Source organism: Budorcas taxicolor, chromosome 7, assembly GCF_023091745.1.
Source record: "Budorcas taxicolor isolate Tak-1 chromosome 7, Takin1.1, whole genome shotgun sequence".
Lineage (NCBI taxonomy): Eukaryota > Metazoa > Chordata > Mammalia > Artiodactyla > Bovidae > Budorcas > Budorcas taxicolor.
In genome coordinates this window covers 13,143,997-13,155,175 of record NC_068916.1, presented here as the reverse complement: position 1 = coordinate 13,155,175, position 11,179 = coordinate 13,143,997, and the positions used below count along the sequence as shown (strand labels likewise).

The window sequence follows — 11,179 nt, the reverse complement described above, 5'->3', positions numbered from 1 at the left end:
GTCTCACCTATGTGCCAGCTGCCCCCAGACCCTGAGCAATTGCAATGCTGTTCAGAGTCTCAGTGCCCAGCTGAAGAAAGAATAACAGTCTCATTTACCAATTTCTTTGTATTACTATGATTCCCACTGTACAGATGAGTCACAGATTAAGGCACATGATTAAGGCCATACAAATAGGAAGGGACAAAATAGATTCAAACTCACGTCCACACTGGCCCCTGAACCTTAGCTCTTATATGTCCTGCTGGGCTTCCTAGAGAGAAGGCCCTGCTCTTGTTTTCACAGGGCTCCCAGGCCTTCACCAGAGGCTTGAAGGCCTTCCAGAGCATCTGGGCACACAGAGTGCCCCCACCCCGGTGCTCCTCTCTTTGGTTCCGATTCATGTCACCCACACAGGCCCAGGGCCCTTTTGGGGTTACACACCACTTGGAATGGTCTTCTGTGGCATTGAAGGCTGGCCCAGCTGGCCCAGGGAAGGCTGTCTGAGTCACGTCAAATACATGCTGGGCCCTGGAGCAGTTGGAGGGCAGGATACCGGAAGATCTCTGCCAGAATTGGACCTGCAGGGTACTGCCAAGGGCTTCCGCCAGCCAGCCAGAGTACAGGTCTGCAGAAGATGGAAGGAGGGCATGGACAGGGTCAGGATCAATGCTAGGGATTCCCTAGGCCACTACCCCTCTCTGAGCTGTTTCCTCAGTTGTCAGTTCCTGGCCATCTGGAGGATTATAACATTAAGAGTAATAGCCCTTACTAAATGCTTTATATGTATCACTTTGCACACAGCAGCCCTTTCAAGCAGATACCATTACTATTCCCATTTTTCAGACAGGTAAGTTGAAACCCTGATTAAATCATGTATCACACAGCCAGAAACCAATACTTGAACACAGGTATGTTGGTTGTTTACCTTGCATGTGATTATGACTCAGATGTGTCCCAGTCCCTACCCAGGACCTGCCCATAGCCACCAGACAGTCCCTCTGCAGAGAAAGAGTTCTCCAATCATCAACCTCAGGCCTCACCATCTCCAAAGTTTCCAAATTTGGCAAAGCTCTGGAATGTGGCTCCTTTCTTTGATGTGAGTGTTACACTGCTGTTCCACGGTCCCTGGCGAACGTGATGGCCCTTGACTACCTCCTCCAGGTAGGGGAATTTCTGGGCGAAGTCCCCTTCCAGCCTGTGGTCATACACCAGCGGGTAGGTATAGGTCAGCTGTTTGCCTGGAGGGCAAGAGGAGAAGAAAATGAGGGACTGTTCTAAGATTCTGATCTGGGAATCAGGGACTCACTCACCCTGTCTCCCTGTCTTTACTCACTGATACCCAGAAACTGGGTGAGAGGAAAAGATACACAGATCAGGGTCTGCCCATATTTTTGGGCACCAGGAGGCCAGCTGTACGCAGCAGAGGAGGCATGTGGAGGGAAGTTCGGAACGCTGTGGATCAACCAGAAGCCCCCTTCTTGGTCCAGGAGCAGCACACCTGAACCAGAAATTGGAGTTGATGGGGGGAGGGGACTGCTTGAGACATCACAACAAGCACATGTGCAACCAGGAACACTCTCACTCTAGGGGGCCCGGACTGCAGGACCAGTGGGCAGTGGGCAGTGAGTGTCAGGACCACTGCTGAGCTCAGTTTCCACAGCCATCAGTTCTTATAGTTCAGAAGAAGGACCAAGTTGATTTAAGATAGGGAAACATATCCAGGGCCTGCCAGAGCAGCTCACCCTCAGACACAGGCAGGTCAGGAATTAGCTGAAGAAGACGCATAGGGAAACCAGAACCCTCCCCCAGCTCCCAACGTGGCCTCACCTTTCGTGTGCCCACGACTGGAAGAGTCCTTAGACTCGCGGGATTTAGGCGGTTGGTCATTGTAGAGCACAAAGGCGAGCTGGGGAAGATGGACAGGGACAACGTGAAGGTTCCCTCAGGTCAGGCCCACCCTAGAGTCCCACCCCAGGTTCGGCCGGAGGCGTCATCACCTGGCTGTTGTTTCGGTACAGCGGCAGCAGGCTGCGGCCCACGGCGCCGGTGGTGCTACTGATGAACCCCACGCCGTCGCGCCAGTCCTCTGAGTATTCGTCAAAGTACTTGTACCGCAGCCCGTTCTGCGTCGCATCTCCCGACCCTGTGTGGGCCGGCAGCTTGTAAACGACGAACCTATAGGTTGGGGGACGGACAGAATGGAGGAAGACGGGAAGGCACCTGTTTTCTCCTAGGAGTGCAGCAAGCCCCACTGCGGCTCTGAGGAATAGTGGGCGCCCGCGCACTCACCAGTCCACAGGCTTCCCCGAGTCCCCGTAGCACGTCAGGGTTCCTACAGGGACCCAGAGCAGCGCGGTCAATAGCAGCGAGCTCAGCGTGGCCATCGAGCTGGGGTCTAGAAATTTGTCTCGAGAGGGCGAGGCGCGGGGTCACGAGCTGAGACAGGCCCGGCCCCTGGTGACTTTCACTTCCCCAAATCCGCCTGGGAACCCAACTCCACACATCAAGAGGATGGAGACCCCGCCCGCGAGGTGAGAAGCAGAGATTTAAAAAGGCAGTCCAGGATCCTCCCAGGGGCTGGACTTTTTTTCTGGCCGTCACACCCATCTGAGTCCGCCCCGGATCCGGCTAGCCTGGGGCCTCCCCCTGCTTCCGGCCGACTGGTCTCTGATAGGCTCCACCCTCTGGCTCGGCCCAGACACGCCCTCTCAAGGCTAAGCGGTTTCCAGCGCCCGCCTCCGACTCTGCTCCTGGCCAACCACAGCTCACGTCCTTCTGCTAGGCCCTGCCTCCGTCTCTTTCAATTCAGGCTGTGTGTGCTTCGTCGCTCAGTTGTGTACGATTCTTTGAGACTCCCTGTAGTGTAGTCCGCCAGGCTCCTCTGTCCATGGGGATTCTCCAGGCAAGAATACTGGAGTGGGTTGCCATGTCCTCCTCCAGGGATGGAACCCCAGGATTGAATCCAGGTTTCCCGCATTGCAGGCGAATTCTTTACCATCTAAGCCACCAGAGAAGCCCCATTCCTGGCTAATCCCAATGAACACTCTTCTATTTAACGGCACTCTTTCCCCAGTTTACCCGTCAGAGGCAATTTTGGACTTTATCCTTTCCTGCCTTACAGCCTGAGGTCCACCTCTTGTGACTTGCTCCTTTAGAGGGAGCTTGTGCTGTTGGTCCTCCTCGTTTTCATTCTGCATGTCCCCCCACCCCCACTCCGCCACCGTACAAGAGCTAGCCAAGGGGTCACTTTGGATCATGGTAGGGTGAAGGATGCTGGGGCTCTGGGACCGAGCTGAAGATTCCTTTTAAAAAAAATAAAAAATTATGTATTTATTTTGGCCACTCCACAGGGCATATGGGATCTTAGTTCCCCAGAGATCGAACCCGTGCTCCCTGCAATGGAAGTCCAGAGTCCTAACCACCGGACGACCAGGGAATTCCCTTAGGATGCTTGGTGGAGGAAGAAGATTCTTAAGTAGAAAAGAAGGCCCCTGTGAATGTTCCTGGGCTTCAAGGCAGGAAGCAAGGACAATATAGCCTGACCTTGGGGTGGGGGAAGGAGAGGGGCTGCAAGGCAGTCAGTGCCCAAGGAAGGTTGCCCAGTCTTAGGAGATGAGTGTGTAAATGTGTGTTGTTCAATCGCTAAGTCGTGTGTATGGCCCCCCAATATCAGTTCTGGGGTTACAGCTTCTTCCCAACTACCACAGCCAAAATCCACAAATTCAGGCCAACACAAGTTTTATCTGGGAGGGGCATTTTTACAGGACCCATAACCATTCACAGCAATGCCAGCCTCTATGTGGAGTTTCAGGTGTCACAGTGTGAAGCCTTCTAGAATCAGGGTCTCTGGGATGCCTCACCCACTCACTGTCTAGGGTCACCTGTGAGCTGGTTTGATGGTCCAGCTCTCTGAGAGTCTGTCTCTTTGTCAGAAGTATCTGGGCATCCATTTGAGTCCGTTTATTTAGAGGTCTGTCTTGCTGGGTCTACATGATCGTGGCTGTCTGTGGCTGAGGACCTGTGGGAACTTATGTTGGAGGCTCTCCCAGGTGCATCTATGGGCCAGTCCTTGATCTTTTGCTGGATCTGTGGGGCCTAGAGTCCAGATGAGGATTCATCCGAGGGAAAACCACCCTGCGTGGATCCACTCTTGTTCCAACCCCAGTCCCCAGGAAGGTCCAAGTGCCAGAGGCGGGGCTCAAAGATGACGCTTCATGTGCAAGGCCAGATGATCAGAGCGCGAAAATGCACGCGAACAGAGCTGGCAGCGGAAGGGGCGCTGTCCTGTGTGTTTTCGGTAGTGACGGGTCAGCTCGTCGGAGCGCGCAAACCGCCAGCCACAGCCGTCCCACGTGCAGGCGTACGGCTTCTCCCCTGCGGAGATGAGGAAGCCTTGAACACCACTGTCCACCATACCTGGTCCCAGGGTCTTCCCTCCTAGCCTAGGCCGGGACTGCGTGCATGCTAAGTCGCTTCAGTTGTGTCGGGCTCTTTGCGACCCCATGGAGCCTGCCAGGTTCCTCTGTCCATGGGATACTCCAGGCAAGAATAGTGGAGTGGGTTGCCATGCCCTCCTCCAGGGAGTCTTCCCCACCCAGGGATTGAACCCGAGTCTCTTATGTCTCCTGCATTGGTAGGCAGGTTCTTTACCACTGGCGCCTAGGGTGAGGCCGGTGAGGCGCCCAGATCGTGAAATTTAAGAAGTCTTTCACTCTCGGGGACGGCCTGAATCTACACCCAGAACCGACATCTGCGACCTCTGGACCTCTTCTGTACCTGCTGGCACCAGGCTCCTTTTCATTTTCCGGGCACAAGTCGCGCTGTCTATGCGGCTGGCCCTGCTTCCTGTGTCCTCACGTCCTGCCCCAGCGTACTAATGCCCTCCCAGTTTTTGTCCTTTGGCACTGCTCCCTGTGTTCCAGGCTCTTTACTGTACCAGGGGACCCTCCAGCTGCTCTTCAATCCTGTTGTTGGCCTTGATCCTTGAGCCCCGAAATCCAATTCGTGTTCCACACCCTGTCCCGGGTAATTACTTTTTTCCCTCAGCTAGACTTGGCCCCTCCTCCCTACGTTCCTGGATATGTCTGTACACGTGGCCCCATCCCCCTAGGCACAGGCCTCCTTCCTCCTCCTCCTGGCCCTCTATTCCATGTCCCAGCCCTTCTTTGGCTCCTTGGGTCCCCAGCTTTTCCTCCTGTGCCCACCCTCCTCTGTTTCCAAGCTATTTATCTTCAGACTCCAGGAACTGCCTCTGCCTCTGGGCCCCTCAAACTAAACCTCCTGAGCTCCAGCACGCCCCCTACAGTCTGGCTAAGCCACTCCCTCTTTATATTCCTGGCTACGGCCCCTGAATGGCTTTCCAGATGAAAAGTGAGTAAGTCGCACACTATTTGTCTTTGCGGTCCCCTGGACTGTAGCTTGCCCAGCTCCTCTGTCCATGGAATTCTCCAGGCAGGAGTATTGGAGTGGGTTGTCATTTCTTTCTCCAGGGTATCTTCCCGAGCCAGGGATCGAACCCGGGTCTCCTGCACTGCAGGCAGATTCTTTACCAACCGAGCCCCAGGCGGCGCAGTGGTAAAGAATCCGCCTGCGGATGCAGGAGACGCAGGAAAGGCGAGTTCGATCCCTGGATCTGGGAGATTCCCCCCCCCCCCCCCCGCCCACGGCAGAGAGTACAGTCCATTGGGTGGCAAAGAGTCGGACACGTCTGAGCACGGCGGCCCCTGAACCCCTTACTCCCACTTGCCCCAAACCTGAACCCTGCGTCTTTGGCCCTGTCCTTGGTATTCCGGCTTTCTCGCCCGCGGCCCCTCCTCTAGCCCCGCCCCTACACAGCTTGCCGGGCTCTCTGCTTTTCGGCACTTCCTTGGTCCAGGTCTTAGCCGTTGGTTTCCTGAAATGTTTTCCGAGTTCTCTCTGTCCCCACCCGCCTTCCCCTTTGCTCTTCGGCAGACTCCAGAAGTTCCAAGCATCCCAGCTCCCTCGGCGTAGCCCTTTGCTTCGACTTTGCTTTAGCCCTTCCCCTTGCTCCAGTTTCTAGCTCCTCGACAGCTCCCAGCTCCCAAGGCCCCGCCCAGCCCGCCCAGCCCCTGCACCGGGGCCCGCCCCCTCACCTGTGTGCGTGCGTAGATGCGCCTTCAGGTGCGAGCTCTTGGTGTAGCTCTTGCCGCATCCCGGGTGCGTGCACGTGTGCGCAGCCTGCCTCTTGCGTGCCCAAGATCGCCGGCTGCGCTTGGATGGCGCGGCCTCCGCGGTCCCTCCTGGGTCTCCTGTAGTCCCCCCGAGTCCTGCACCCGTCGTCCCGGGCCCTAGACAACTCAGGAAGGAGTGGGGCGAGGCGGGGCCAGGTGCCGGCGCCTGGAGCCCGCGGAAGAGCTGGAAATGCCCTTGGTACTGCGGCATCGGGTACAGCGCGGGGTACCCGGACAGCAGCCCGTAGGGGGCGCCCGGCGCTGCAGGCACGGAAAGCCCGGTCCTCGGGAAGTAGCTGCCGGAGGAACCCGCGCCGGGTCCCGGGTACAACGGCTGCAAGGGCAGGGCTTTGGGCTCGGGGGTCGGGATCAGGGATGGGCCCACGAAGGTATCGGGAGCCGGGGTTCGTGGGGCCGGGCGCGCCCAGCCCAGGTGCTCCTCGGGGCCCAAGAGCCCAGCCACCAGCCCCGGGCCGCCCGCATACGCGCCCAGAGTCTCGGGCGGCGGTGGGAATTGCGCTCCGGAACCCTCTCCCGGCGCCAGAGCGCAAGCCTGAGGCGCGCAGGTCTGGGGCGCACCGCCGGGCTCTGAGCACGGGAAGTTGGTGAAGAGGAGATCCAGGTCCCAGGGGGTAGCTGCGTCCCTGTCATCATCTTCGTCCTCCCCAGGTGCGTTCTCCAGCTCAGGCCTCACGTGGAGGGGTGGTCCAGTATGGTCGGGGGGGCCCGGGCCCAAGTCCTGCACGTCTTCAGAGCGCCACCACTGGGGGAAGGAGCCGGTAACATGGAGCTTCAGCGGACACCAAGGTATCCTGCCCATAGACGGTGGGGGCCGGATGCCCTGATGGGGGCACGCTGGCCAGAGGCTCCGTAAAGGGGTCTTGTTTGCTTCTCTGTCATGCCAGTTTGTCCCACTCCCTCACACTTGTCCGTCTCCCCCCCTCAGCCCCCCCAGCTCCAGAGACCGTCTATCGGGTCAGGCTGGAGACAGGAGATAAGGCTTCTATTATCTAGAGTCTCCTGCCACGCTCAGGCATGGGGGAAGGGTTGGCAGAACCAAGAATGGAAGGCTAGGGGAGGCTCAGCCTTGCCTCAGTTTCCCCCAAGAATCTTCCTCCCCTTCCAGGCCCCCTAACACGATTAATTCCTGGGTGTCCCCTTGCCACAGCTGTCGTTTCCCTCTTATATCTGGGGGTGTCTCACTGAGCCTAGATCCCTGTGTTCTGTTCCCAGCCTCAGTCTTCCATGACAGAAATAGGACCTTAGACCAAGTTCAGACTCCTGGCCTGCACTGAGGACTCCCGGTCCTGAGCAGGGCAAGATGTGAATTCTAGGGCAAGATGCAGACCTGGCCCCCCAGTTCTGTGGCCAGGACCCAGAACCCCTGCCGGCCCATGTAGACCCCCACCTGACCCCACCTTGAGGATGTCTTCTTGTGTGTCCGAGAAGGGGCCCAGGGCGGTCAGCGTGCTGATGGAGGGCAAGGCGGTCTCCGCTGCAGCCATGGCTGGCTGGTGCCCACCCTGGGGCTCAGGCCTCCTCTCCCTTGGCGGCCTCGTGGGCTCTGAGGCTCTGATGGCCCCTTGGAGGGCTCCTCTCTGCCCTCAGCTGATTGGCTGCAGCCCCTGATAAGGGCCAGGCGAAGGCGGGGGTCACCGTTTCTGGGGAACAGACTTCACCCAGGCCTGTTCAGGGCTGAGTCTTGAAGACTGACCGTGTATCTGAAGCCAATCAGATGTTCAGAGTCTAAGGGTTCAGGGGATAGGGGTTCAGGAGACGGGGGTTCAGGGGTTGGGCAGAGTGAGGCAATGTGTTCCCAAAGAAGGAGAAACTTGGAGGCCTGTTCTCAGCTACCTTCCTGGAGAAGAGGTGATGGGCACAATGGGGATTCTAGGAAGGAGCTTCAAGACCCCCTTGCCCCTGACCAGGGCCTTGCAGCTCTCCCCTTCCCCATAAACAGCAGCTACCATGCTGATGGCGGGACTTGGCATGAACTCCCTGCCAAGTCAAGCATTATCAGACTCCCCAGACGTTGGAGGCTGCTATCAGGTGGGGGCCCAGAACAGCCAAGGCTCTGTCCCCGGTGAGTGGGAGGGCCAGGGGCTGGGGATTAACTTGGTTTTTAATTTCCTGGGTTGTGAGCTCCCCAGGTCTGAGCCCAGTGGCAGGAGAGGCCCCTGCCAATCAGTGGTCACTGTTTACCATGGACAGCCCCGCACCCCACCCCAGGCAACTTGCAGGGGGAATGGGGAGGCTGAGGCTGGAGCAACTACAACTGCTGTAGATGGGGAGGGGGGGTTTGGGACGAGGAGGCCACCTACTCGCCTGGGGGGGATGGGACTGTTGCATCAGGCCATAGGAAGTACTTGATTGGGAGGTGACCCAATTACTGCTTCCCCTGTGGCTCAGCTGGTGAAAAATCTTCCTGCAACGTGGGAGACCTGGGTTTGATCCCTGGGTTAGGAAGATCCCCTGGAGAAGGGAAAAGCTACCCACTCCAGTATTCTGGCCTGGAGAATTCCATGGACTGTATAGTCCATGGGGTTGCAAAGAATCAGACGGGACTGAGCAACTTTCACTTTCTACCTTACAGTGGGGAGAGATCTAGGTTCTGCAACAGAGACTTCCACCATGGTGCCCAGGGATTCCAGGTGATGTCACAGTCGCACACAGACATTATGCAATTGTATAATGACACAAATTCCTAAAGGAAATCAGTCCTGGGTGTTCATTGGAAGGACTGATGCTGAAGCTGAAACTCCAGTACTTTGGCCACCTCATGAGAAGAGTTGACTCAATGGAAAAGACCCTGATGCTGGGAGGGATTGGGGGCAGGAGGAGAAGGGGACGACAGAGGATGAGATGGCTGGATGGCATCACCGACTCAATGGACATGAGTTTGAGTGAACTCCGGGAGTTGGTGATGGACAGGGAGGCCTGGCCTGCTGCGATTCATGGGGTCGAAAAGAGTCGGACACGACTGAACGACTGAACTGAACTGAACTGAAACAAGTGGGCTTCCCAGGTGGTGCTAGTGGCAAAGAACTCACCTGCCAATGTAGGAGACATAAGAGATGTAGGTTTGATCCCTGGGTTGGGAAGACTCCCTGGAGGACTCCATGGCAACCTGCTCCAGTATTCTGGAGAACCCCATGGACAGAGGCGCCTCACAGGTTATAGTTCACAGAGTCACACAGAGTCAGACACGACTGAAGCAACGTCCCACGCACTCATGAACAAATAATTGTACAGTAGTGTTCACAGTAGCATTAGTTACAACCACCAAAAGGTGGAAACAACCCAAATGTCCATTAATGAGTAGATGGATAAACAAAAAGTGGCCCATCTGTGCGATGGAATATTATTCAGCCAGAAAAGTAATAAAATGCTAATACATGTTACAAGATGGATGATCCTCAAAAGCACACTATGTTAAAGAAGCCAGTTAAGAGAGGTCACGTTATGTGATTCCACTTATATGAAATATCCAGAGTAAGCATATCCATAGAGACAGATTAGTGGTTGCCAAGGGCTGGGGGGAGGAGGAAGTGGGGAGTGACTGCTTAATGGGTACAAGGTCTCCTTTTGGGGGTGATGGAAGGGTTCTGGAACTGTATAAAGGTGGTGGTTGCACAACACAATGAACATACTAAAAGCCACTGAATTGTGCACTTTTTTTTTTTTGACTGCTCTGGGTCTTCCTTGCTGCACTCAGGCTTTTTGTTAGTTTCAGCAAGTGGGGGCTGCTCTCTACGTTTGGTGCATGGGTTTCTCATTGCAGTGGCTTCTCTTGTTGCAGAGCACAAGCTGTAAAGCATGCGGGCTCAGTAGCAGCGGTGCACGGGCTTAATTGCTCTATGGCATGTGGGATCTTCCTGGACCAGGAAGTGAACCCTTGACCCCAACATTGACAGGTGGATTCTTAACCATTGGCCCACCAAGGAAGTCTGAATTGTACACTTTAAATGGTTCCTTTTAGAGAACTCCCTGGCTCCAGTCGTTAGGACTTGGCACTTTCACTGCTGTGACCCTGGTTCAATGCCTGGTTAGGGAACAAAGACTCTGCAAGCTATGTGGCACAGCTGCAAAAAAAAAAAAAAAATTCATTTTATGTTATGTGAATTTCATTTTATTCAAACAAAATGGTTGAAATTAGAGTGGTTTCCTGGAGCAGTTTCCTGGAGAGGAGAGCAATCTCTCTTGAGGAGACATCTCCTTGATTTAGGATAAGGACTAACAGGCATGTTTGGCTCTGGAAGGCGAGGCAAAAGGGTGAGGGGCCAGGGTGGGAGTTGGGGGGTGTGTGGCTGGGAGGCCAGGCCTCTGGGAGTATGCTGCCAGTACAGATGACAGACTTCCGAGGGTGACAAGGCCTAAGGGTAGATTTGGGCTTCCTAGTGTGCATGCTGTCATCAGCCTTTACATCCCCTGTGCGTCAGAGAACTCCAGCACTCACAATGACTCCAGAGCAGGGCGTACTGGTGAAATGACAGGACAGAAGGAGGGAGGCCACTGGCTCCAGGTGGAGGGGGGTGTCCAAAAGAATAAGAGCTATGCAGAATACCAGACATTTCAAGGTGGTGATTTACTCCCTACTGAGTGGGGAGGAGGGTTCAAATCATGGATATTAGAAGCCAGAAGGGCCCAGATACACCCAAGCCCCTTGGGGATATACAGGCTAGTGATCAGATTCAGACATAGTCTCAGTTACTCCCATCAGAGTCAGAGAAAATGTGTGAGACACAGCATTCTACACACAGACACGTAGGAAGGGGTGTTCCTGGGTGGGCAGGGAAGAGCCTGTCCTGGGAAGCAGGAAGACCGGATCCCAGGCTTGGTCCTTGTTTTGCACCTGGTCCATTTTTAAAAAATATAATTTTATGGAATAGGAAATAGCAACCCACTCCAGTATTCTTGCCTGGAAAATTTCATGGACAGAGGAGCCTGGTGGGCCACAGTCCATAGGGATCACAAAGAGTCAGACACAACTGAGCACTTCCTTCTCC

The 11,179-nt window shown here is 55.6% G+C and overlaps 2 protein-coding genes across 3 annotated transcripts; both read right to left on the bottom strand.

Annotated features, from left to right (window-relative positions):
* Positions 1-90: 90 nt before the first annotated feature.
* DNASE2 (deoxyribonuclease 2, lysosomal) lies at positions 91-2,577 on the bottom strand. Of its 2 annotated transcripts, XM_052643963.1 has the most exons (6): positions 2,272-2,577; positions 1,980-2,157; positions 1,810-1,888; positions 1,316-1,480; positions 1,023-1,220; positions 91-607 (listed from the first exon to the last, which is right to left on the bottom strand). In XM_052643963.1, the coding sequence occupies exons 1-6, from the start codon at positions 2,364-2,366 to the stop codon at positions 201-203; spliced, it is 1,122 nt and encodes a 373-aa protein (XP_052499923.1). In that variant the 5' UTR covers positions 2,367-2,577; the 3' UTR covers positions 91-200. The 2 variants fall into 2 exon arrangements, with proteins under 2 accessions (XP_052499923.1, XP_052499924.1); XM_052643964.1 differs by lacking the exon at positions 1,316-1,480.
* A 1,603-nt stretch (positions 2,578-4,180) lies between these two features.
* Positions 4,181-7,678, bottom strand: KLF1 (KLF transcription factor 1). The gene is made up of 3 exons (XM_052644354.1): positions 7,592-7,678; positions 6,096-6,936; positions 4,181-4,356 (listed from the first exon to the last, which is right to left on the bottom strand). Exons 1-3 carry the CDS (start codon positions 7,676-7,678, stop codon positions 4,181-4,183), a joined length of 1,104 nt encoding a protein of 367 aa, XP_052500314.1.
* Between the last annotated feature and the right edge of the window lie 3,501 nt (positions 7,679-11,179).

What these genes read in the sequence shown, in the direction of transcription:
- DNASE2 (XM_052643963.1), bottom strand. Translation starts at nt 2,366, where the DNA reads ATGGCCACGCTGAGCTCGCTGCTATTGACCGCGCTGCTCTGGGTCCCT. An exon ending in TGTACCGAAACAACAGCCAG is followed by an intron (nt 1,889 to 1,979) that starts GTGATGACGCCT and finishes CATCTTCCCCAG; the next exon opens with CTCGCCTTTGTGCTCTACAA. An exon ending in CAGTCGTGGGCACACGAAAG is followed by an intron (nt 1,481 to 1,809) that starts GTGAGGCCACGT and finishes TTTCTGGTTCAG; the next exon opens with GTGTGCTGCTCCTGGACCAA.
- KLF1 (XM_052644354.1), bottom strand. Translation starts at nt 7,678, where the DNA reads ATGGCTGCAGCGGAGACCGCCTTGCCCTCCATCAGCACGCTGACCGCC. An exon ending in CACAAGAAGACATCCTCAAG is followed by an intron (nt 6,937 to 7,591) that starts GTGGGGTCAGGT and finishes TCCTTCCCCCAG; the next exon opens with TGGTGGCGCTCTGAAGACGT. An exon ending in GCATCTACGCACGCACACAG is followed by an intron (nt 4,357 to 6,095) that starts GTGAGGGGGCGG and finishes TCATCTCCGCAG; the next exon opens with GGGAGAAGCCGTACGCCTGC.